Source organism: Eptesicus fuscus, chromosome 13 (genome assembly GCF_027574615.1).
Source record: "Eptesicus fuscus isolate TK198812 chromosome 13, DD_ASM_mEF_20220401, whole genome shotgun sequence".
NCBI classification, from domain to species: Eukaryota; Metazoa; Chordata; class Mammalia; order Chiroptera; family Vespertilionidae; genus Eptesicus; species Eptesicus fuscus.
Window position 1 is genome coordinate 36,808,317 of NC_072485.1, and position 27,054 is coordinate 36,835,370.

General features: G+C 47.6%; 1 protein-coding gene and 1 non-coding gene across 5 annotated transcripts in view; both read left to right on the forward strand.

Annotated features, from left to right (window-relative positions):
- The window catches only part of TENM4 (teneurin transmembrane protein 4), a 377,541-nt gene extending 352,026 nt beyond the window's left edge, over positions 1–25,515 (forward strand). For all 4 annotated transcript variants that reach the window (XM_054725404.1, XM_054725405.1, XM_054725406.1 and 1 more), the window contains 6 exons: positions 1,790–1,962; positions 8,697–8,932; positions 12,930–13,226; positions 14,585–16,199; positions 21,745–21,887; positions 24,566–25,515. In XM_054725404.1, the coding sequence (XP_054581379.1) occupies positions 1,790–1,962; positions 8,697–8,932; positions 12,930–13,226; positions 14,585–16,199; positions 21,745–21,887; positions 24,566–25,324 (3,223 nt within the window). In that variant the 3' untranslated portion in view covers positions 25,325–25,515. The remainder of the gene's footprint in view (positions 1–1,789; positions 1,963–8,696; positions 8,933–12,929; positions 13,227–14,584; positions 16,200–21,744; positions 21,888–24,565) is intronic.
- LOC114234584 (U6 spliceosomal RNA) lies at positions 144–254 on the forward strand. The gene has a single exon (XR_003620796.1). It is a non-coding gene; the product is annotated as a U6 spliceosomal RNA (small nuclear RNA).
- Positions 25,516–27,054: the final 1,539 nt, after the last annotated feature.

Consider the following 27,054-nt stretch of genomic DNA (forward strand, 5'->3'; position numbering starts at 1 on the left):
CAGGGGCAAGCTTTACTCCAGTAGTAAAGGCAAAGCATGCAACAATGTCCAGTGGGAGACCCAGAGTACATGGGGGAGACACATGTGGATGAGCCCATGCTGCAAACTTGGGCAGGAGTGGGAATCAGAAATATTGGCATCTAGCGCTCGCCAATATTGGCAGCACATTTACTGAAATTGGAACGATAGATAGAAGATTAACATGGCCCCTGCAGAAGGATGGCATGCAGATTCATGAAGCAAAGAATATATATATATATATTGACATCTGGATGAAGAAGTTTTTCCCCATTCACACACAAGTGCAAAAAGGCTATTTAAACCTACCTTTTTACACTTCAGCCTCCCCTAATTAAAAATAATCACTCACACTCACATGTTAATAGCCTACTCCCTGCCATCTTCCAGCCATTCTACAGCAGGTAGGTGAGCACAAAATGGATACTTGCAAATAGACAGGACAGACATGCTCGTTGGAGACAGAGAAGCAAGTGGTGGCTTGGAAGCAGATAGATCGAAGTTTGAATTTTGACTCCACCCACTTACCTGTGTGACCTTGAGCAGGTGACTTCACTTTTCTGAGCCTCAATTCCTGAGCCTCCTCCAAACGAAGATATTATATACCTTTTTAGACTAGTTGTGAGGTTTAAATGAAAGAATATATGAAAAGGAACTAGCACCATACCTGGTATGTTGGAGGTGCTCAATGATGGTAGGTATTTCTTTTATTATTATCAGGAGAATGGTGAAACAAAGTAAGATGCAATTATAATGCTTCAGATGGACCACACCAGAGCAAAGCTGTGAGTTGTGAGAGCTGCAGATACATAGCTGCTTGGTGCCAGATACGGAATCTAGATGGAAAGAGGTTGTAAGAGCCTATCTGTTTGGCCTGCAGAGTCCTGGTTTGGATTCCAAGTCCCCTTTTCCCAGGATCTATTGCTTCCTGGGAAGACCCATCTTAGTATTGTTCTTATAAAATCTGTATACCAGTTCTTGGGGGGTTAGACAGGGTATTCAAGCATCAGGTTTGCCCACATCAGCTATGAGAGTCCCCAGCTTTAAGACTCTGGGTCAACATATGGTTACATCATCTCCACCTTCATGGGTGAATATTCGTTTATAGCTACAGGGCACATCCACGAATCCCTCATTGTAATCCTGGGAGGTAGGCAGGAGAGGGCTTATCCTCTCCACTTTATGGAATCCTATATAATAAAAGGCTAATATGCAAATTGACTGAATAGCAGAACAACTGGTAGCTATGACACACACTGACCACCAGGGGGCAGATGCTCAATGCAGAAGCTGTCCCCTGGTGATCAGTGTGCTCCCACAGGGGGAGTGCCGCTCAGCCAGAAGCCGGGCTCATGGCTGGCTAGCACAGCAGCGGTGGTGGGAGCCTCTCCCACCTCCGTGGCAGCGCTAAGGATGTCCGACTGATGGCATAGGCCTGCTCCCTCAGACATCCCCTGAGGGCTCCCAGACTGCGAGAGGGTGCAGTCCTGGCTGAGGGACCCCCCACCCCCAGAGTGCACGAATTTCATGCACTGAGCCTCTAGTTAAGAAAATAAGACTCAGAGAGGTAAGTCATTTGCCTGCAGTCAGTATCAGCAAGTGGAGCCTTATCATGAAAACAATGTGCAAGGAGATGGAGGAGACATGGAAATGCATCTAAACAGAAAGGAAAGCAGAACATGCAAAAACTGTGGCATGAGGTAGAACGTGCCAAGTTCCAGCTCTAACACCATTATATTCCTGTTACTCAGAACTACCCCTTGGTTTTCAGGTATGACAGCTTTGGCCGCCTGACAAACGTGACCTTCCCTACTGGCCAGGTGAGCAGTTTCCGAAGTGATACAGACAGCTCAGTGCATGTCCAGGTAGAGACCTCCAGCAAAGATGATGTCACCATAACCACCAACCTGTCTGCCTCAGGTGCCTTCTATACACTCCTGCAAGGTAAGCCAGGTGGGGGCTGGGGACTTTGAGGCAGAGGGGTGAGGAGACCCATTTGGAAAAGGATAACACAAGAAACCAGCTGCTAAAAAGCTTTACAACTGGTCTCCCTCTGTATTGCCTCCTAATCTGCAAAACACACCAGCCTGAGTCCTATAAATTCTCTCCCGAAGCCTCAGAGTAATATTTCATCGTCTCATCCCATTATCATCAGAACAAAGGGTAGAGAATCCATTAGCTCCTAATCGAGGTGACCTCACTGTTCTGCCATTCTAATGGCTCTCAGATTAAAGACTCACTCTCACTAGGGTGCAGGCAAGGACGAAGGACAGAATAATTACACCCAATTATGAAAGGGATTTGGGCGTGGAGAAGCGCTTCCTGAAGCTCAGGTGAGAATGGTTTGTGCCTCTGCTGAGAGTCCATGGAGAGGAGACCCTTCCTCTCTGCATCCATCACGTAATCCCTGATATGAGTTGATCTTTTAGCTTCAACTAAACCATGTCGATGAAACATTGCTGTGAATTGTCTGCCGCAATTGTTCTCAGGGGATGTGGTGACTTAGAGTGGAGCTTGCAGCTTTGCTGGACTTAGTAAGCATTAACAAAACAAAAGAAGGGCAGCACAGGAAAAGGCTTGCTTGGTCTGCACCACCCCCCTCAACCCCACAGGGCTTTTTGGGGGGCTTTTTTGTGTGTGTGTTTTTAAATATATTTTTATTGATTTCAGGGAGAGGGAGGGAGAGATAGAAACATCAATGATGAGAGAGAAACATCAATTGGCTGCCTCCTACATGGGGATGAAGCCTGCAACCCAGGCATGTGCCCTGACCAGGAATTGAAATGTGACCTCCTGGTTCATGGGTTGACACTCAACCACAGAGCCACACCAGCCGGTAACCACATGGCTTTTTGTACTACCAAAAGTTTTGACACAAAGCATTGAAAAGGACCTTGGGCTGGGCGTCAGACATCCAAATTCTAGTTCTCACTCTGCCACATCACCATGGCCCTCAACTTTCTTCTCTGGGAAAAGAAAGCAGGTTGAAGCCACATCAAATGGTGTGGGTCAGCACACTGAGCAAGAGTTCTCAGGTAGACAGACTGGGACCCCTATGCTTGCTGAGCCAATTCCTACCTGTGTGAACTGGATGGAGTCAGTCTTCTCTGGGCCTCAGTTTCTGCATCTGGAAATGGAACTGACTTACAATGCCTGACTCAGGGTTGCTCAGACCCTCTCTTTAGACAATGTCCATAAAGTGACCAGTATGGGTCAAGCACATAGTATTTCTCAGTAAGTACTTGTCCAGTTAATTAACTAATTAATTAAGAAGTATTGGATTGGATTTGCCATTAGAAAATAATTGTATATTTTCACAACCATTTTTACTCCCAAATGAAGTCCCTATGCCTTTAAACAAAAAAGTCAAAGAACATGCTAAGAAATGAAACTAGGCCACCAACCTAGACCATACACAAGAACAAACTCAAAATGGATTAAAGACCTACATGTAAGTCACAAAACCATAAAAATCCTAGAAGAAAACATAGGCAGTACAATGTCAGACATTTCTCATAGCAATGTTTTTGCTGATATATCTCCTCGGGCAATAGAAACAAAGGAAAAAAATAAACAGATTGGACTACACCAAACTAAAAAGCTTTTGCACAGCAAAAGAAATCATCAACAAAATGAAAATGGAACCCACTGTATGGGAGAACATATTTGGCAATAATACATCTGATAAGGGGTTAATTTCCAAAATATATAAAGAACTTGTACAACTCAACACTAGGAAGACAAACAACCAAATTCAAAAATGGACAAAGGACCTAAAAGACACTTCTCCAAGGGGACATATAGGTGGCTAAGAGACATGAAAAAAATGCTCAGTGTCACTAATCATCAGAGAGATGCAGATTAAAACTACAATGAGATATCTCCTCACACCTGTCAGAATGGCTACCATCAATAAATCAACAAATGACAAATTCTGGTGAGGATGTAGAGAAAAAGGAACCCTCGTGCACTGCTGGTGGAAATACAGACTGGTACAGCCACTGTAGAAAACAGTCTGGAGTTTCCTCAAAAAATTAAAAATGGAACTGCCCATGACCCAGTGATCCCACTTCTGGGAATATATCTGAAGAAACCAGAAACACTAATTCGAAAGATTATATGTGCCTCTATGTTCATTGCAGCATTATTCACAGTAGCCAAGATTTGGAAGCAGCCCAAGTGCCCATCAGTAAATGAGTGGATAAAAAAGCTGTGGTACATTTACACCATGGAATTCTACTAGGCCATAAGAAAAGAAAAAAGGAAATCTTACCTTTTGCAACAGCATGGATGGACCTGGAGATTTTTAGGCTAAGTGAAATAAACCACTCAGAGAAAGACAAATACCATATGATCTCACTTATATGTGGAATCTAATGAATAAAATAGACACAGAGGCATGGATACATGGAACAGACTGACAGTTGTCACAGGGGAAGGGGGTTGGGGGGGCTGGATGAAAGAAGATAAAGGGATTAAGCAAATAATGTGTGTGTGTGTGTGTGTGTGTGTGTGTGTGTGTGTGTGTGTGAGTGTGTGTGTGTTACACACACACACAGAGACAACAGTGTGGTGATAGCCAGAGGGAAAGGGAGGTGGGGGGTAGGTAGAGGCAGGCAAAGTGTGTGTGGCAGGGGAAACAGGGACAAAAAGGGACTTTGCTTGGGGCGATGGGTGCATGATACATTGTGCAGATGTTTTGTTGAGTTGTGCACTTGAAACCTGTATGCTTTTGTGGACCAATCTCACCCCAGTAAATTCAATTAAAAAAAAAAAAAAAACCTCAAAGAACAATAGCAGTTCTCAAAGAAAGAGAAGCCAAACTCTAAAGTTTCTTCCCCACCAAGCACCTGTAGCCCTGGGTTGGGCCACACCCCAGGTGTTGTGTTCTCACTGGGTTATTACCCGGAGAAGGTACCAATTCCAAGCCAGCTGGGCTTCTGCCTGACGGGGGACAGCAAGGCCACTCATTACTCAGACACCTTGTCCTTCAGGTCCCTTTTCTTCCCTGTAGTTAAGACTTGTCTCACCCGCTCCATACCTCTAAGCTGACTTTGAGCAATTTTCTTAAACGTTAATGCAGTCTTTCTTATATTTGGCAACTTTTTTTTTTTTTTTTGAAATTCAAAAGTGCCATCAAAAAGGTTTTAAAAGGTACCATCCATTTAATAACAACTTTTCAGGTTGGGAGATGGGGCTGGAGGGAGACCCACAAGGACTTACGACACATTGCCATGTCAGAAACAGTGCAATGTGAAAAGGAAAAGTACATATTGGACCCCAGGACACGGGGTGCCTGTTTTCCCTCTTGGATACCTCTGCCAAGCTCCCCTTCCTTCATTCATCCCAGGCCCAGATGCTCAGTTCCGCAGCCGCCTCAGTAGCCTTTGTAAAAAGCGCTTTCGGTTTCATCTCATGTCTGAACACTGGGCAGAAACAGGAAGGAGCTGCTAATGAGCAGCAGCCTTGGGAAGTCACTGCTCACATTAAATGGGGATCATTGAGACGGGGCTCTGCAGATGCTGTTCCACCCAGAGTCACCATTAATGGACATATGTGGATTCAGGAGGAAGCAGTTTTAAAAGATAAATTGACACAGGCTTTTTCACTGTTCAAAGGAAGTAAAATACAGATTGTCGGTGAATAATGCATAGCGAGTTTGAGGCAGATTTTAGAATTCTGTGTGTGAGAGAGAAAAATGGAGAGGGGAGGAAACAGGGGAGGGAGAGGGGCCCATTTGATACTAGCAGGGAAGATTCAGTGAGGGTTTCCTACAGAAACAACATCCTTATTGCTTGTCAGAGCCCAGAATATATCTAGTTCAGTCCAGCAAGTGTTTACTAAGCACGTGCAATAAAATTAATAGTGATAACTAACATTCTGGAGCACTTATTGGTATGAACTATATTTTTTAATGTTTTACATTCATAGTCCTATTTAATCCTCACAACAACCAGATGAAGTAGGTATTGCTAATATCTCCCTTTTTCCAAATAGAGGATCATGGTCATACTGGAGAAGTTCACTCTGACAGGTGTGTGAAATGGGGTAGTGGAAATGGAGATGACTAGCTGCATGGCAGTGACCAGCACAGTGCCAGGCACATAAAACGAGTAATAGCCACAGTTTATATAATACTCACTATATGCCAAGTACTCATCTCACTTGATCCTGTGAGGTGAGAGTACAGTTATTGCCCCAGTGTACAGAAGAAGCAAGGGCATGAGAGGCTACAGAATTAGCCCCTGGTCTTACAGCAGAAGAGTGGCAGAGCTGGGACTTGAACTCAGGTAGCCTGACTCCAAAACCCTTGCTCTTAATCTCAGTGCATCAGTGCCTCTCACTGTGGGCACTGAGGTATTTGAGAATTGGGTGATTAGCAGGTGGGTGAACCCTACATCCCTCAGCCACCTAGAGCACCAATGAAGCACATAGAGGGGAGAAGGCATATATGGGGGAGGCATTCATTCTAACCAGAGATACAGGGGAAGCTTCTGAGAAGAGATCACAGTGCAGCAGAGCCTCTAAGGAAGGACTTGGGCTGTCATTTATTGAAGAGAGGGCAGTGCAGACAGAGGCAAAGGCAGAGAAGGGACAAAAGGCAGGAAAGTGCAATATAAGGTCAGAGATGTGATTTCCCTTTTTAGAAGAGAATTCCGTGTGCATTTCACAGCTGAAATTGACTTTTTTCTCCAGAAGCATCTTTTAGCTACAGATCCGAATTAAAATGTTTTAACCAAATATAAAACTTCAAAATCATATCTATTTTTAAAAAAGTATATATATATATATATATATATATATGCTCCATGACTTATGATGGGGTTGCAGCCCAATAAATAAACCCGTTGTAAGTTGAAAATATCATATCCTAGGTCGAATATTCATTTAGTACACCTAACCTACCAAACACCAAAGCTTAGCCTGGCCTACTTTAAATGTACTCAGAACACTTACATTAGCCTACAGTTGGGCAAAATCATCAAATACAATGCCTTATTTTATTATAAAGTATTGAATATCTCATGTAGTTTGTTATGAATATTGCTTTCACACCATCATAAAGCTGAAAAATCATAAGTAGAACCATTGCGAGTCAGGAACCATTTGTAATATATATATATATACTAGAGGCCCGTTGCACGATATTTGTGCAAGAATAGGCCCCTGGCTTCACTCCCAGGCTGCCCTGAGCCAGCAAGTTCTCGCTTCTGTCTGGAGCACCACTCCAGTAGCTCCCTCCACCGCCCCCCTTCCCCTCATAGCTGGCTTCACTCCGCTCTGCGCCTGCATATGCAAATTAACCTCCATCTTTGGTTAATTTGCATACTTACTCTGATTGGCTGTGGGCGTAGCAGAGTGATGGTTAATTTGCTTGTTTCTCTTTTATTAGGTAAGATGACAATAGTTTAAAACATATATACACATATATATGTTTTTATTTAAACACTAGAGGCCTGGTGCACGAATTCGTGCACGGGTGGGGTCCGGCTAGCCAGTACCCCAATGGGAGCCAATAGGGGCTGGGCAGCAGAGGGGGAATGCTTGAGGTTGGCCAGCTGGCCCTGCCCCTGATCGGGGTAAGGGGGGGCCAATTGGGGCCGAGCCAGCCAGGGGAGAAGGGTGGCAGGCAGTTGTGGGGAGGCTGAACAAGGTCCCCATCGGGCTGGTTGGCTGCCACAGTGCATGTCATAGCAACCAGTCATTCTGGCCGTTCTGCCATTCCGGTCACTTGGCTTTTATATATATATAGATATATGTTTTAAATCACAAATATATTTGGCATTCTGTCAGTGATTTAAGTTTTGGAGTTATTTTTCACCTTGTTATAAAGAACACTGTTACCCTAGTGGTATATCAAGTGCCTTAAAAAATGTTCACCCTTCACTCTACTAATATTTTTAGGACACAAGAGTCTGTTTTGATTAAATAACGCAAAATGAATACATTGACTTATCAAAAAATATATTTCTTTGATTGAGATAAAATTCAAATACCATAAAATTCACCCTTTGAAAGTGTGCAGTTAGTTCAGTTGTTTTTAGTATATATACAAAATTATGCAACTATTACTATTATCTAATTCTAGAAAAATTTTATCACTCCCAAAAAGAAATCCTGACCTATTAGCAGTCACTGTCCATTCCCCCTTCCCCTCACTAATCTACTTTCTCTCTCTATGAATTGGCCTGTCCTGGACATTTCACATAGTGTCTGACTTCTTTCACTTAGCTTAATGTTTAAAATATATTTATTTGCAGTGTTACATGTAATTATGAAAACTGGCAATAATTAGAAATTTATTTGAAGCTTGGCTAAATAAATTATTTTCATACAACAGAATACTGCTCATTCATTAGTAAAATCTTTCATGAAAAATATCCAACAATATAATACAATCATCAGTGAAAAACTATAAGCCACATTTTATACTCTGACTATATTAGGAAATACCCTAACAATCTAGGACAATACCATCATATTTACAATGGCTTTTTTTTTTTAGGGGGTGGGGGAGGTATTGAGATTGTGGCTGATGTCCATATATTTTCCTCGTTTTCTTCCATAACAATGTTTTGTTTCTATAGTCAGAAAAAATAAACACATTTTAAAACCACACCCCTGCCTCCCTCGGTCCTCGTCCCTCCTGAGCAGTCTGTCCCTCTCCTCTCCCTCAGACCAGGTCCGGAACAGCTACTACATCGGGGCTGACGGCTCCCTGCGGCTGCTGCTGGCCAACGGCATGGAGGTGGCGCTGCAGACTGAGCCCCACCTGCTGGCGGGCACTGTCAACCCCACCGTGGGTAAGAGGAACGTCACGCTGCCCATCGACAACGGCCTCAACCTGGTGGAGTGGCGGCAGCGCAAGGAGCAGGCGCGGGGCCAGGTCACCGTCTTCGGGCGCCGGCTGCGGGTGAGCAGGACCTCCGGGCAGGTCTCCGCCTCTGAAGGCCGAGTCCTTGGGGGGGAGAAGGAGAAGGAATCTGGAGAACTGTGTTCCGTTCTTGAAACTGTCGCTGGGGTAGAACGTTTTCCTGGGCGCTCAGTTTCCTCATCTGCAAAACGGGGAAAGTAAGGCAGGCAACTCATGTATTAAGCATCTTGTCCATCTTTCCTTTTCTTTTTTTAATTTATTGTCTAAAGTTTTACATATGTCTCCTTTTTCCCCGATTGACACCCGCCCCCCCCCAGCCATACCCACCCCAGGCAAGCCCCCTCCACCCTAGTGTCTGTGTCCATTGGTTATGCTAAAATGCATGCATACAAGTCCTTTGGTTGCTCTCTAACCCCCCACCTCCCCTGCCATTGCCCATCAGCAGATGAGTGGATTAAAAAACTGTGGTACATCTATACAATGAAATACTACACCGCTATAAAAAAGAAGGAACTTTTACCATTTACTGCAGCATGGATGGAACTGGAGAGCATTATGCTAAGCGAAATAAGCCAGTCGGAGAAAGATAAATATCATGTGATCTCACTCATATGTGGGATATAATGATCAACATAATTTGATGAACAAAAATAGATCTTGTCCATCTTTTCAATTGTTACCTGTGGCAAGATTACTGGCTTTGGTGTTAGTCGGGCCTGAGCTGGATTTCCAGCTTCCGTTATTCCTTGAATGAATCGGGGCAAATCTATTATCTCTTAAAGCCTTGATTTCACGATCTATAAAATGAAGAAGATAAAACCAAATTTATACGTTGCTACAAAGATCAGAAAAAACAAACAAACATATGAAGTGTCTCATACAGAGCCTGGTCATAATAAGTGGTCAGTCACACCTGCTCATGTTGTTGCTGTTAGTGCTATTCTTATTACTGGTGTAGTTATTATGTTGCTGCTGTGTCTGAAAATTCCGTTTAGCTGTTTGGAACCTAAGCCATATCCTCCCCCTTTTTCAGGCAGTTATTCTTTCTAAATGAACAAAATGACCCCCACTGTAGAGGTCACCGCCAGCAGGCTGGCATCTGTGGTCTGGCATCTCAGAGTGCTTTGCAGAGTGGGTTCCCCTGAGCCAGCCCTTCCTCGGCCTCACTACCATGTGTCCGTAGTGTGGCTTCTCGCCCCAGTGCCCGATTGCCCAGCCCCTCCCGCTTTAGAAAGGAAGTTGATTCCCCGTCGCTAGCCCTGGCTCTCAGCACAGGACCTCGGAGACCACAGGTGCTCTGTAGAGACTTGCTGAGCTGAGCCACAAATTCCTGACTCCTCAAAACCGCAGAAGGATCCTCATGCAATGCAGCCGGGCCTGTCTTGTCCCCGTGCCCTTCAGCAAAGAAAGTTCATTTAAGCACCCGTTTCAAACACAGGGCACCCGAGTTCCAGAGAGAAAATCGGTTTTTCCCAGACTCGCATAGCTAGGGGGTGGTAAGGACTGGAGAGTAGGCACCCTGTCTCATAAGCTAAACTCTCACAACAGATATAGAAACATTAAGGGAATTATCCAGTATCACACCACTAGAGCCAGAAAGCCAGGCTTCCTGTCTTCCCTCAACAGCCAAGAATCTAGCAACAGTCTGATGTGGGAAACAGCCTTCCACCCCTTCCCTAAGAAAGGCCTCTCTGTCTTTGTTCTCTGTGGCCTCACGGAGCCCCCGTCTAAATTCTCCTGCAGCTCCTCATGAACCTTTGAGGCGGTGTGCTAAATGGGAAGTTTGACCTGGGCCATGGGTAGCCTTGAGCAGTACCTCTGAGCCTGAGATTCTTCTGCAGAAGCCAGATAATAGATTTGATAGAGACCTCACCAGGCGCTGGGAGACGCCAGGTGCTCCATAAGTGGCAGCAATTAGTGCTCATAGGATTTCCTCTCTCCAGGTGAACTGGACCCAACGTCTCCCAGGCTTGAGTTGGTCCCTCTCCCAGCCTGAGATTAATGGCGCTCCGGTGAGGTGGCCGTATCTCCTCGTCCTCCCAATATAAATGGCCACCCACAGTGGCGGCACGTGGAATTAGAATGTTAGCCGGGTGCGCCTCTCTATAATGGAGCTCATTTTTTATACGACTGGGAACTTTTTTAATAAAGAAAGATGTAAAATAATCTCATTGCTGCCACTGCCAAGCACAGGAAGCATTAGGCAGTTCCCCAGTGAGCTGCTTAATTCAATTTTATTAATTTTGCCACAGAGGTATAGCCCCCCTTCACTAGGGGTCCTCCAGGGGGTGAGGGGGCAGCTGGCTAGGTGGCAGCATCTTGGGGAGTCACAGGGGACCTTCCACATGATGCTGTAAAAGGGCTCCATCCTTGTTGGTGGTGCAGACCTGGCATCTTCCTTTATGCTCTCGGCAAAGCACACAGCTTCAGTCTCCAATGCCTCATATTTTTCATGGGAATTGTCTGCCACACTGTTTTTGCTTCTTCAATTGTATTTGATTACCCCTGGGAAGGCAACCTTATTATAACCAGGCCATTCGCAGCTGAAGTCGTCTCAGCATCATCATTATAAATCCTTATTTCCTAAGCTTTAGAATTTGTTTGGGGAGGAGGGAGAGACACACATGTCTCTACTTCCTCTGAGACTGACCATGATCATTTGTTGTCATTTAGTGGAAATAATCGCAATCATTAATTCAGTACCTTCTGTGTGCCCAGCACTCCGCTAGGTAATTTACTTAGATTTCTTCAATCCTCTCAACAGTCCTTTGTTTTACAGAGGGAGAAATGGAGACTCAGAGAGGGAAAGACACTTGCCCAGGGTCATCCAGAAGAGCTGGTCACAGATGAGGCTGGAATCCTGGCCTTAATCCCTAGACCTGAGCCCTGTTTTACCACCTGGGGCCCCAGAGGGCCCTTCGTTACCTCAGGCCACAGGTGCTGTTTTGCATCAGGTGACCTACCGTGTGTGCTTGCTTCCTGGGTCTTCCTTACTGCTTGTCAAATTTAACCAGTGACTAATGGAAGAGTGAGACAATGTACCCAAATGTACCCAGACACCAATTAGAGGAAATCCTCATTTTAGCTTCAGAGTACCTAGCAGTGTTTCGGGGGTAACAGCTACCAAATATAGAAAGAGGACTCCGAGGTATATTTCTTCATTAAAATATGAAAAACCCTGACATCCTGCTACCCCTGTGGGAGCCCTGTATTTCTGACTTTGAAAGGAAATCTAATCGTGTGCTGACCTAGTGGCCCAAGTGGAGATCACACAAGGGCCTCTGATGCTGGGGGCAGGAGCAGACGTTCCAAAGCTAGGACTGTATCTTCAAGTGGCCCACAGCCAGCAAAGCCAGCCCAGATTCAAACCCACACAGCCCCCCAGGGCATCCAGGAAGAAGAAAAAGAAACCAGGGGAGCTGACCAGGGTGAGCAAGAAGCCCTAATTGTGGTGAGAGAGGACAGGAGAGATCCTGGCAGGGAAGGGTGGTCCAAAGCCCCAGTAAGAGGAGGACTCTTAGAGGACCACTGAGCATGTATGGGCAACATTGCAGTGGAGACAGTCAAACCCAGACCCAGTCATACCAGCCACGGGACCTGGATCATGTCCTTTATGGCCCTGAGCTTTTGTTTTCTCAGGTCAAACACTAGCACAATGCCTGGCACATCATGAATGGTGTCAGGCATTGATTTGCTGGGCCCACGGGGCCTCTCCCTTTTTAGGAGGGAGTCAAGGTTCTGCCTACCATCCTTATTAGAAGAATCACATTAGGAAATGATGTGAGTCATCTTCAGTGACAGCTACTGTTTGCTGAGCACCTGCACCGTCCTTGTCCTCACAACAGTCCTATGGAATTGGCATCATTATTCCCATTTTACAGATGAGAAAACTTCACAGAGCTCACAAGTGACAGAGCCAGGACCCCAACCCTTGTTGTCACCCACGGCCTGTGCTGCCTCCTCTATTCAGGAGCTTCTCAGACCCAAGTTCTCAGCATCCAGATTAACCTTCTCCTTTCTCCTACCCCTTCTCCAGGTTCACAATCGGAACCTACTATCTCTGGACTTTGACCGGGTGACACGCACGGAGAAGATCTATGATGACCACCGCAAATTCACCCTCCGGATCCTGTACGACCAGGCAGGGCGGCCCAGCCTCTGGTCACCCAGCAGCAGGCTCAATGGCGTCAATGTGACATACTCCCCGAGGGGCCACATTGCCGGCATCCAGAGGGGCATCATGTCTGAGAGGATGGAATATGACCAGACGGGCCGCATCACGTCCAGGATCTTTGCTGATGGCAAGACATGGAGCTACACATACTTAGAAAAGGCAGGTGTCTGTTGCCCTCCATCACTGACCTTGCCAAGTAGACGGCCAAGCCCAGTCTGCTGACCTTGATAGGTTAGGTCTGACCCCTGTGTTCTCCAAAAGGAAATGTTCAGGAAAATCTGCAGCAGAGGGCCGGGAGGTCCCGAGAGATTTCTTCAGGATGGATCATGGTGATGGCGTGGCAGGCGGGGGGCGGGGGCGGGGGGAGTGGTCCTGGGGCAGGAGAATGTGAAAGTTGCATGTGATAAACTAGAGCTGGGAACAGGATCAAACACTACCTTGACTTACAGAAGCAAGATTCAGGGTCCCAGAACAGGCAGAGATCTGCTCCCAGGTCTAGGGCACATGGGGTGATCTGGTCACAGAGGACAAAGCAGAAGCCTAAGGATCAATACCTAAGCAGGAAATACTTAATCCTGAGCTTCAAGTGGTATGTGTGGCCTTGGTAAATCCCTCTGCTTCAGGTCAGGATTCATTTCATCCCAAGGGTGAGGAGTCAGAAAGGGCCTGAAATCCAAAGTTGATTCCAAAGAGGAGAAAATGGTAGCTTTGGTACCTCGTTCGCACTAGGCTGCTGACTTATGCTCGAAACAGAGTCTGTACTTCATGGCCCAGTCTTGGTACCCAGATTCTTACTATGTTTCCTACTCCTGGTCATCCCTCCAGAGCCCAGGCTCTGCTTGCTCTGTGGTCAGCCTCCCCTGCTCTGTGCTGGGTGAGCATCTCTGAGAGCGATGTTCTGGGGTAGTGCTAAGAGAGACCTTGAAGGTCATCCGGCATACTGAAAAAGCTAGGGCCACACAATGAATGTTGTTAGAAGCCAGATTCCCCTATTCCCATATGGCCTGTTACTATATAAACAATTTTGCAAGGCCTTAAATGCCTTTTTCAGACATGGTCTTTATCCTGTAGGCCACAGGGAGTCAACAGAAGTTGTTCAGCAGTCAGTAGACATTGTCAGACTGTATTTTAGGGAGATAATTCTTGTTTGAGTAGGAAGATTGATTTCAGAAGGAAGCCAGGAGAGAAGATGCTGTCAGTACTTTAGGCCAGTGCTCCCACCTTTGTCACAACCCATCACATACTAAAGTCATCATTTTTGTACCACCCGAAGGGGCAAATTGACAAGGCTTCCCACGGGGCCCCAGGCCCTGCCAGGCCAAGGGATGAGAACAACACTTATCTGATCATATCTGTACCCCATTGCAGTGTCTTATGGAAAGACCTGGTCTGGGCATAATTTAGGAGATCCACCAGTTTCCTTGGCCTTTCATTGCTTTCCTTAAGCCTTGGGCACACAGACCTCCCCTTCCTCCCCACCACCCTGCTCTCATCTCTTGGTTCTCCTTTCCCTCCAGTCCATGGTGCTGCTCCTCCACAGCCAGCGGCAGTATATCTTTGAGTTTGACAAGAACGACCGCCTCTCCTCTGTGACAATGCCCAACGTGGCCCGGCAGACGTTAGAGACCATTCGCTCGGTGGGCTACTACAGGAACATCTACCAGCCCCCCGAGAGCAATGCCTTCGTCATCCAGGACTTCACTGAGGACGGGCACCTCCTCCACACCTTCTACTTGGGCACCGGCCGCAGGGTGATATACAAGTATGGCAAGCTGTCTAAGCTAGCCGAGATGCTGTACGACACCACCAAGGTGAGCTTCACCTACGATGAGACAGCCGGCATGCTGAAGACCATCAACCTACAGAACGAGGGCTTCACCTGCACCATCCGCTACCGTCAAATCGGGCCCCTGATCGACCGCCAGATCTTCCGCTTCACTGAGGAAGGCATGGTCAATGCTCGTTTTGACTACAACTATGACAACAGTTTCCGGGTGACCAGCATGCAGGCTGTGATCAACGAGACCCCACTGCCCATCGATCTTTACCGCTATGACGATGTGTCAGGCAAAACAGAGCAGTTCGGGAAGTTTGGTGTCATCTACTATGACATTAACCAAATCATCACCACAGCGGTCATGACCCACACCAAGCACTTTGATGCATACGGGCGGATGAAGGAAGTGCAATACGAGATTTTCCGCTCACTCATGTACTGGATGACCGTCCAATATGATAACATGGGGCGAGTAGTGAAGAAAGAGCTGAAGGTGGGACCCTATGCCAACACTACCCGCTATTCCTATGAGTATGATGCTGACGGCCAGCTACAGACTGTCTCCATCAATGACAAGCCGCTCTGGAGATACAGCTATGACCTCAATGGGAACCTGCACTTACTGAGCCCGGGGAACAGCGCACGGCTCACCCCACTAAGGTACGACCACCGCGACCGCATCACTAGGCTAGGTGACGTGCAATACAAGATGGACGAGGATGGCTTCCTGAGGCAGCGAGGTGCTGATGTCTTCGAGTACAACTCAGCTGGCCTGCTCACCAAGGCCTACAACCGGGCTGGTGGCTGGAGTGTCAGGTACCGCTACGATGGCCTGGGGCGGCGGGTGTCTAGCAAGAGCAGCCAGGGCCACCACCTGCAGTTCTTCTATGCAGATCTGACCAACCCCACCAAGGTCACCCACCTCTACAACCACTCCAGCTCTGAGATCACATCCCTCTACTACGACCTGCAAGGGCACCTCTTTGCCATGGAGTTGAGCAGCGGCGATGAGTTTTACATAGCTTGTGACAACATCGGGACCCCTCTTGCTGTCTTCAGCGGAACAGGCTTGATGATCAAGCAGGTCCTGTACACGGCCTATGGGGAGATCTACATGGACACCAACCCCAACTTCCAGATCATCATTGGCTACCATGGTGGCCTGTATGATCCACTCACCAAGCTCGTCCACATGGGCCGACGGGACTATGATGTGCTGGCTGGTCGCTGGACTAGCCCAGACCATGAGCTGTGGAAGCACCTTAGCAGCAGCAACATCATGCCTTTTAATCTCTATATGTTTAAAAACAACAACCCCATCAGCAACGCTCAGGACATCAAGTGCTTCATGACAGGTGAGGATCGGGGCTCATTCAGAGGGCAGAGGCCGGTCATCTCTTCCTCTTGTCTGGTCATTGACACGACAGTCATTCTTGAGAAAGTTGCCAGGGGGTAATGGGAAACACTGACTTTTTCTTAGAACAGCATTTTCCAAAGTATATTTGAAGAAACACTAGTTCAGAAAAATGCTCTGGAAAAACTGTTTCCGGCATCAAATCAATTTGACAGGGAGGCCACCATTCTTTAAATTTTCATAATACATTTCAGCTTATGAAAGGCTCTGAGAAGTCCTGTAGTAAAGAGAATCGTTTAACATATTTAGCCATTATTTTTTGAACTTTTTTTTTTTTTTTACAATAAAAGCCCTGTTTTTCACTATGAAACCTTACCATCTCCCTCGATGCATTCCTTAAAATGCACTTTGGGAGTTTCCGACCCAAAAATCAAGCTGGCTATGAGTCTCTGAGAAGTTGGGTGAAGGTATGGCAAAAAAAAAAAAAAAAAAAAGTCTCTTATTTGGGATGAAGTAATGGAAAATTTAGACTTTGGAGACAGACAGAACTAGGTAAAGGGGTCCACTATGTCTAAGCCATTACAGTCACAAAACTTACTTAACTTCCTGAATTCCTGATTTGTAAACTGAAGTTAGAATACATACCATGACTTGGATAAGTTAAATATGCACATTGTAAATCCTAGAGCAACTACAAAAAAAATAAAATAAAACAAAGGCATAGCAAATCAGTCAATAAGGGAGATAAATAAAGACTAAAATATTTTCAATCCAAAGAAGGTAGGCAAGAGGGACAAAAGGAGCAAAGAACAGACAGACAAATAGGAGAGAAAGAAAACTTCCCTGGTAGGATGGTTTCAAGGCTAAAACTAGATACATTTTAGAACCTGCCCAGCTCAGTGCATAGCTCATGTTGGTTCCCTTTCCTCCACCTTCTGATTTAAAAAGTGGGCTTTGCTTTTCACTACTGTGGAACCACCTAGACTAGAGTACAAAGTGTCCCATAGGTCATACATGCCAAACATGTCTCCAGCAGTCATAGTCCTCCCAGCAAGCAGCCACTCCCAGCCACAGAAGACCTCAGTGTCTGAGTGGCTGTGGGGATTCTGGTCTGGAGATAGCCAGCACTTTTTATAAAAAAGAGCTTGTGGCATATCTCAACTTGTAAACCTAGTCATCACCACCCCCTTTGTCCTGTGACACAATTCTCTTGCTCCCTATTTTAAGGCAGTTTCATTCATTCAACAAGTGCCTCCACTGTGCAGCCACTGTTTTAGGCACTAGGGATAGAAAGATAATCCCTGCCCTCCAGGAATGCACACTGCAGGAGGCGAGACAGACCACTGCTGTCCAGTGTGAGGGTCCCATGGTGAAGGGTTGCACTGATGGCCATTGAGACACAGGAGGCATAGCTGGCTCTGCCCAGAGAGCAGCTGATATTTGAGGCCCACTAATGAGTAGACATCCATCAGATACTAGAGAAGGAACTGCACATATAATAGTGTAAGAGAGCCCTGACTAGGTAGCTCAGTTGGTTAGAGCTTCATCCTGATATGCCAAGGTTGCAGGTTCGATCCCCAGTTGGGGTATATACAAGAGTCAACCAATGAATGTATAAATAAGTGGAACAACAAATCAATGTCTCTCTCTCTCTCTCTCTCTCTCTCTCTCTCTCTCTCTCTCTCTCTCTCCCCCTTCCTCCTTCCTCCCTCTCTAAAATCAATAAAATATATGATAATAATTATTTTTTAAAAGAGCATAGAGAGGGCAGCGAGTACATCTCACATGAGGGCACCTTAGGGACATGGCTTCATTGGCCCCTGAACTCGGTAGCCTAGTCTGGACCCTGTTTCTGCTGACAGCAATTAGAGGAATTTCAGGGAAGAATTCCAGGTGGTCATGTTGAGAGAATTCAGATGGTCCTATTGAGAGTCCCAAGAGTGGGGAAAAAGAGAACTTAGAAGTGAAGCAGGTGTGACGGAAACACCCTGGGGGCCTGCGGATGCCCAGGAGACTCCCCACCAGGCCCACACTCCCCTGCTGCCAGCCCTGGGAAAGCTTCACCAATTGCAGGGACATCTCCATTCATCTGTCTGCATTAATCACACCGCTGCCTCACCCTCCCTGGAGTGTCCTGTGAGATGTCTTGGCAGGTTACTATAGCTAGAAAAAAAAAATGGTGCAAAAACGATTTTACTACTAAAAACCAAAATACTACCATTCTCATTAAACCTTACCTTTTAGCTTCTACCTGGGGCTACATGCAACCTCATTCACATCCAGCAACAACAATAATAAAAAGAGCATCTTTTTCCCAAAAATTTCTTCAGGGGTTCTGAGGTATACTCTAATCATCAGATAGGCTTAGGTCACATGACAACCCCTGAACCAATCAATCACTGTGGCTAGGGGGACAGAATGCATTGCTTGGCTTAGCCAGGTCACATGCTCCCTTACTGAACTCTGAGGTGGAGACTGCATCCCTAAAACTATATGAGGACCCCAAAAGGAAGGAGTGAGCAGGAAGAATGGGGTGCAAGGAAAATGACCAAAAAATGTGCACCATGGATATATCATGTACATTATTGCACGTAACCCTCACTTGAGCCTGGGAGATGGGGATCACTGACCTCATTTTCAGAGAGGTAGTCACTGGCCCACTAGGAAGTGGCAGGAAGGGGTTAGATCATTGTCCCATCTGACTCCAAAGTCCTCATCTTGGATTCAGATTCACTTTGTAAAGTGCAACAAAGGGATTCTTATCATTCATCACCACTCCAGGTGGCCACATTGTGCAGTCTGGGATGGATGAGTAGAGAAGAGCTTTTTAACTTGAGGGATGTGTCTACATCCAATGCCAAAAGAAGGAAAAGTAAAATTCTCAACTCTTCAGAAGAGCCAATTGGAAAAAGAAAATTTTTTTCCCAGCATTTTTCCTAAAGGTGAAATGAGAAAGTTTCCCACTTTCCATCACTTATAATTAAGGCCGAGCCCTGTTTTCAGACCCCTGGTTTCCTGGGACTTTGCAGTATTCCTGATAGATTTTCTTTGCAACTACAAATTCAGATGCATGTTCTCAGCCTCAGGCAAAAAAAAACCCTTAGTAGGGTTCCCACCACCCACCCCCACTTGGTTCTGTTTGTTTTAATTTCCCAAAGAACCATCTGCCAAGATTCATAGAATCAGGGATTCTTAGAAACTCAACGAGGAAAGGGAGTTTGTAGAAAAGTTGGTCCAAGCGCTCACGTTACAAATGAGGAAATGGAGGTCTGGGGAGGTGAAGGCATGGGTTCAAGGAAACACAGAAAACCTTCTGTGAACCAGGAGGAGCTGCACACTTTAAAATACATTCATGTAACAAACTCACAACAGGCCCTGTGGTCAGATAGTTGCCCCAGATGGTAACACTGTTAGTATTCCTCTCCATGACTTAAAGAAAACCACCTCTGCCATCAACTTGTAGGTAAGGAAACTCAGCCTCAGAATGGTCCAAGTCCACACAGTGTGCAGGTTAGGGACCAGAGTGTAGACCTGGGTTTTGCCTTGCTTCACCATATTCTTTCCCTGGTAGGATCTTTCTAGAAGTTTCCAAACTTTCTAACCACCCCTCTACCTCAGTGCCTCCAGGTTTCACACCCCAGAGAGGGGCTCTGGGACATACAAAAAAAAAAAAACAAAGACAAAAAGGAACATCAAGCACAAGGCTCTTGAAGGGGAAGGAAGCATGGGGTGCCGTGGTGAGAGGGACACAATTGTGACCCCCAAAGAACACTCCCATCACTGGGATGAACTCAGTGGGTGATAGGGAAGACAATTCCGCCAAGGCCTCGACCCTACACGGGCCTCTTTGACCAGGGATCTCTCTCCTTTGGAAGAAGCTGAAAGCAGGCCTGGGTGCCCAAAGCCCCGAGCTGCTAGCTTTGGGGCTCAGCTCCAAATCCTGCCTCCCCCAGACTTTGAATTCCAAGTCTCTGGTCAACAACTGCTTTGTCATCTTCAGCTGCCTCTTCTCAAACCTTGCTCCAACACTCTCTCCTGTAGGCCCCAAATTGCCTCCTGCTTGCCATCCCAGGCTCTTCCTGCTCCAACCACAATTTCCTTTCTGGTTCTCTCTCTGCTGTCTGGGGACCTGAACACTCCCCGCACTTGCCTCCCCTCTCCAGGCCTTGCCTTGTGCACCAGTCTTCTTGAAGTGCCCCCTTTATCTCCATCAAAGCCTGACAGTATTTGCACAGCTTTCAATGTTGGGCTTAAATACTACCTTCTTAATGAAGACACGTCAGACTAGCCAACTGAAAGACTTGTGACTTCTCCTCATCTTTTTTCTTGTGTCAGAGTTCTCCATGCCCACGTCCCGTCTCCCCTTCAGGGACCCGAGTGTGCAAAGGGAGGGTCATGTGACACAGTACTAGGCACGGAAAAGGCACTCGGCAACAGTGGGCCAAGTAGCTGGTTGCACACCCTCCACTCTCTTTCTTTTCTTTATGTCTTGGCTTTCTGATTCCGTTCTTTAGTGAACCAAATGCTCATGGCAAAATTACCTCTCCCTATACCTAATATAGTATCTATATACATAAAAGGCTAATATGCAAAGTGTCCCCTTGGGAGTTCAACCAGGAGAACAGGAGTTTGATCTCTCACTATGATGTGCGCTGACCAGCAGGAGGTGGCGCAGAACTTGGCAGGCCACCAGTAGCAGCGGCAGGGCGCTGAGGGAGTGAGGGAAGGAGCAGGTGGGGAGGCAGGGAACCTGATCAGCCCTAATCTTCGGCCAGGCCTAGGGACCCTACCCATGCATGAATTTCATGCACCGGGCCTCTAGTAACTAATAACCCCCAAGGAATGCTTTAAATCAATAAAACCTATCTGCAGGGCTAGATCCTCAAGCCCAATAGAAAGGCACCAGGAGGTTAAGTGACTTCCTTAGGCTGTCAGAGTGAATGACAGGCAGGATCATGGGGGAAATCTCTCTGACCTTTGGTACAGGCCATCTCCGTGCCCTATGGCACTTGGGTCCTGAGGTTCTAATCTCTGCAGAGAGGGTTGGAGGGACATACAAAAAATCAAAAACAAAAGAAAGGCAAGCATAAGATGGAGAGTTTGTTTCTTACGTGAATTTTCTCTTTGAAAGTCATTCATATACATCTCTCCTTTGACAGTGATGGTCCCCTGCAGGTGTTTCCTATGATGTTTGGGGTGGATGTGGAGGAGTCTTCACCCATCAATAGCTGCCACTGGGTGTATGAAGCTGAAGGCCCCGGGGGTTGGAGTGACGGTAGAGAGGGGAGTCTGGAAACCTAGGTTCTACTTAAGTTACTGCTCTTTTAGACTTACAGCTAGGATGGAGGTGCTAGATCCCAAGGGTGTGTTTAGCATAAATACTGTGACACTGGTTTTCAAAGTGCTTATACCTGTTGACCCTCCCACCAGCAGCATTCCACATCCTCGCCCCCACCTGCCACCCAACTCTAGGCTGCTCTATTGGTATATGTCACATCTGAGGTCCACTTACTCCCTGGGGATACTTCTGTTTCTCTCCCTCCCAGATGTCAACAGCTGGCTGCTCACCTTTGGATTCCAGCTTCACAATGTGATTCCAGGTTATCCCAAGCCAGACATGGACGCAATGGAACCATCCTATGAGCTCGTCCACACACAGATGAAAACTCAGGAGTGGGACAACAGCAAGGTAATTCATGCCCACGGCTGCCCATCCGGGGGCCATTCAGACATTCCAGGAGCAGGTCCTACCAGCTTTTCAGGAAGGTTTGGGCCATTGATAGAAACAGAGGTGGTGCGTCCACAGTGCCTGCCAGAAACTGTTCAGCAAACACTTGGTAACCCTACCGCTGATGGGCCACGGTGGGCCCCGCTGTCACAGCACGCAGCCCCTCTCTGTGTGAAGGCGTTTTGTATGTTACACTGAGTTTGGAGTTCCACAAAAACAATGAGCCTCTGTCACTCCCCAGAACAAACATGCAAGGAGGGAGAGGGTGTGTTCTAAAACACATGTGACATTTTCTGAGCACCGCGCTGCACCTGGCCTTCCACGAGGTACTCTCTATAAGGTAATTCACAGTTATCTCCTGGTCTCATTGTTCTCCTTCTACAGATTTTATGCCTGAGGCTGTTCTATGCCACCCAGCAAAGAAGGGGTGGGGCTGAGGTTCCAACCCAGGTCTGTCTGTAGATACTCAAATGTTACTTTCTCGTGTCTTCCTTTATGACTCAATTTCAAAGACTCATAGAGTTATATAGCTGTACAGGTCCTTCAAAACAGTTTCACCCCACCCCCTCCCTTCAGGCATCCATTGCTCATCCCCATCCCTGTTCATGGTGTCTGTACTAGGCGCTGGCTCTTCCAGGCCGCATGCTGCAGCCAGTGAGAGCAGGAGTGCATCAGGCAGAGAGCAGGCCTGCAAGGGGAGCCAGGCCTCACTGAGGAGGAAAGCAGGGTTGCCAGACGGCGTACTGCTCCTGGGAAGAAACTTGCACACCCATGTTTCTTATTCCCTCTGGACTCTGTTAGGTCTCAGGTCACTGTCTCCTCCCCTAGCCTCTGCCCCTCTCTGTTCTGGTGGCTCCCACAGCTTCCTCTTTCCCAGCCTTCACCACGCTGAATTTCACTTCCTGTGTTCTTTCCTGTATCTCTACTTGACTGTGAGCCCCCCAAGGGCCAGTACTGGGTCTTATTTGGTACCCAGCAAAGCGCCTAGCCCATACAGTAGGTACATGGAACTTCCGTTGAATTAGCAAATGGTTGAAAAAAGTAAACAACCCCATGAATTGGGCATCTCCGCCCTCCCCCACACCCATTTTACAGCGAGGAGACCAGGGTTCGGAGAGAACTTACCCAAGGTCGCTCAGCTGGAAAGTGGCAAATGGTAATGAGAGCCCAAGTCTGTCTGGCCACCAAGCCATCTGCTCTCTGCTGCCCCCTGCTGCCCTAGGCCTGCCCCTGCCCCTCTCCAGTCCCCACTATGCCTCCGGGCTGCCCAGATGCCCGCAGCGCAGCCTGTTCCCAGGGCTGACTCCCACAGCTGGGCTCTTCAGCCACCACCAGGCAGCCTCCTCCACTGCACAGAGTCCCAGTTCGGCAGCCTGTTTGCCAGCCTCGCCTGTCAATGAATTATTGATTTCCGCCCTTGGCAGGCATCGGAGATCTTTGTTGTTGAGCACTCCAGCTTTCGTGAAACTCTAGGAAATAATTGTTCACAGACAGGGTTCTATTAATTATAAAGAGGACTTAATTTCAGTGAGAAGCCGATGGGCCTGTTTCTAAAGCCATTTCCCTGAGTTGCTGATAAGGCCTCAGGGCCTGCTGCTCTGCTGAGCTCCCCGCACCACAGAAGGGAGGTGAAGGGAGTGGGGGGAGGGAGAGAGTAAGGAGGTAGGTAGTATGCCAAGATAGGGCCCAAAGTATCCCCCAAAGCAGCCAAGAGCAGGAACACCTGGGGATCTCCCAGGAAGCACTGTGGGGTGGAGGCCCTCCTTGAAAATCATTTATAAACCCAGCAGAGAGCAATAAAGCAGAGTAAGAGGGTTTACATAAATCACTGCTTGGCATCTTACTAAGCTTTCTTGCCAAGAATGCATTTCTTGCCATTCCTCCATCTAACATCACCCCCTCATCCTTCCATTCCCAGCTCAAACATGAGCTTGTCCTTGAACCCCACCTTCTCCACCTCACTCCTCCACCTTCAGGCTGAGACAGTCTGATCCTTGTTTGCTCCTCACTTAAGCCCTACCTTGAAACTGAGCCTCTACTGTCAGACAGACCTGGGTTTGAATGTTAAATTGAATACTTGATGGGCCAGTCACACCTCTTTGAGCCTTAGTTTTCTTAGATGAAAAATCAGGATACTAACAGTATCAATATACAGTATAAAGTTATTGTGGAGATGAAATGAGACAATAAATGTGAATTATTTCGCTCAAAGACCAGGGAATGTTAGCGACAGCTATTACTGCTCTGAGGCCACCAGGTATCACTTTTGACTGCAGTTGTTTGTTGGCACATCTATCTTCCCCATTAAATGATGAGTTTTTCAAGGGTAGGGTAGCGTCAGATTCATTGTCGTATCTCCAGTGCCCAGGAAAGGACCCGGCACAGAGAAGATACTCTCTGAACAGTTTCTGAATGGGTGAAGGGATGGAGAGAGGATGACTGGATGTTCCAGTGATCAGGAGTAGAGCCACGTGCTAGATCTTAAATAAATATAGATTTGACTTAGTTATGTAAGCTGATTCTCCAGGCCTTTGTTTGTTTGTTTTTTTCCTTTGTCTCACTCTCTTTTTCTCTACCCATCTCTCTCTCTCTCTCTCTCTCTCTCTCTCTCTCTCTCTCTCTCTCCCTTTCCCCATCAGTCTATCCTGGGGGTACAGTGTGAAGTTCAAAAGCAGCTCAAGGCCTTCGTCACCCTCGAACGTTTTGACCAGCTCTATGGCTCCACAATCACCAGCTGCCAAGAGGCCCCAAAGACAAAGAAGTTTGCATCCAGTGGCTCCGTCTTTGGCAAGGGGGTCAAGTTTGCCTTGAAGGATGGCCGCGTGACCACAGACATCATCAGTGTGGCCAACGAGGACGGGCGGAGGGTTGCGGCCATCTTGAACAATGCCCACTACCTGGAGGACCTGCATTTCACCATCGGTGGGGTGGACACCCACTACTTTGTGAAACCAGGGCCTTCGGAAGGTGACCTGGCCATCCTGGGCCTCAGCGGGGGGCGGCGAACCCTGGAGAATGGGGTCAACGTCACCGTGTCCCAGATCAACACGATGCTCAATGGCAGGACTAGACGCTACACAGACATTCAGCTCCAGTACGGGGCCCTGTGCTTGAACACCCGCTACGGGACGACCTTGGATGAGGAGAAAGCGCGGGTGCTGGAGCTGGCCCGGCAGAGAGCCGTGCGCCGGGCCTGGGCCCGCGAGCAGCAGCGACTGCGGGAAGGGGAGGAAGGCCTGCGGGCCTGGACAGAGGGGGAGAGGCAGCAGGTGCTGGACACAGGGCGGGTTCAAGGCTACGATGGCTTCTTCGTGATCTCCGTGGAGCAGTACCCAGAACTGTCAGACAGCGCCAACAACATCCACTTCATGAGACAGAGCGAGATGGGCCGCAGGTGACAGAGAGGACCACGGCCCGGACTTCTTGCCAAAGACAGCTACTCTTTTGTGGCCGCACACCTGACTGTGTTGTACTTTTAAAAGAAAAATTCCTTTTTTTAACAAGTGCAGAAAAGAAACAAACAAAAAGAGATACTGGTTGCATTGTGACTCATGCAACATTCATTTTTTTAAGAAAAGAAAAACACAAATTGGCCTTCACACATTTTTTGCAAAGAACAGAAGGTATTTTTTTTCTGTAGTGTGATCACAATGAAAAAGTTTATTGTCTTTTGTTCCCTTTTCCTTGAGGATTTTTCCTTGTTGTTTGGGGTACATTTCTTCTCTTTGAGACGCATCTCCTGGGGTGTGTCCTTGTCTGTCCCTCGGTACCCAGTGTGATGTGAGACACGAATGTCTGTGCTAACTTGTCTCATGTGCAACCCTTTCCTCAGTGGGGTCGGGCAGGAGTGAGGGGTGCAGGTAACAGACCAGCACCAAACTTCTAAGGGGGCCTGGAAGGAGGGTCTGCCGGACCTAAGGATCCCTGGCGAAGCTCCCGCAGAAGAGTGGTGGCTTTTTATTCACTGTGTTCTGTGCCTCCGGAGGACCACAGATGGCTTCGTCTTCCTCTGGGGGTGTTTCATGATGTCATTCAGCACCTCTTCAAGCTGCCCCAAACTCCTGCTCAAGCTTTATATTTTGATGCTAAATGAAAACCCCTGCCCCCTTTTGCAAATCCTGTGTAGTTGTTGGTGCCACCCCCACGCTGGGATGGAGAAAGTGTCTGCCAGGTCCTTTCCCCCAGTCTGGTGACATAACATCCTGGGACTAAGAGCCTCGTCCTCCAGGATGACTGTGGTTGCTCGGTCCTCCCACGATGTTCCTTATTCATCTCTTCTCTCCCAAAGTCAGACGTGAGAACCAGCGCTGCAAAGCAAGCCCTCAGTGTGGGCACCATGTCCAGGGAGGGGAAGGCCACCCAGGGCAAAAGATGGCAATGATGGACGGGTACCAGCATGCCTTCCAAGGTGAAGCCCTCTCCCCACGACGCTGGGCGCCTTCCCACCACTGCTCAGCTGCCACCACTGAGACATTGGAGTGTGGAGAGAGGTGCTTGGTGGCCTTTGATTCTGGAACGATGTTTAAGAAAAAGTCAGCCAAAGAGAGGAAGGCACGAGCCAAGCCTCCCTCTAACCAGCTTCCCCATATGGGCTCCTTGCAGAACGGAATGCAGCAGGAGAGGCGTTCGGGGAAACTCCTCCCGTGAAGTTACTCTAAAACAGCTCCCCCGCCTGGAGGAGCCCAATGGTGGTTTCAAAGAGAGAGGGAAAGAAAGAAGGGAAAGAGCTGCTTTGAAGCGGCCTGGGGATGTCACACAACCCCGCCAGGTTTGGGGGCTGTTCCTGAGGCTGGTGCCTATGGATCCTGAAGGTTGTCCCTGTGCAGACCCACCAATGCCTGAGGTCATTGGGAGGAGGCTCCAGCCCTCTCAGGAGTGGGTGCAACCCATACCTGGAGGGCACAGCCAGGGAGAGGCAGCAGCCAGCCAGGCCAGAGGAAGCATGGAGGGGAGGGAGAGGCAGCAAGAGCTGGGAGCTTCTGGGTCCTGGTTCATCTGCCCATTGACCATCATCATCACCACTCACAGGAGGCTCTGGGAGACCAGGAGGGGAAGCCACAGGCTTCCTGTGGAGCTGGGCTTCTTAGAAAATGGGACTGTTATGGGTTACATTTACATTAAGTGTGGA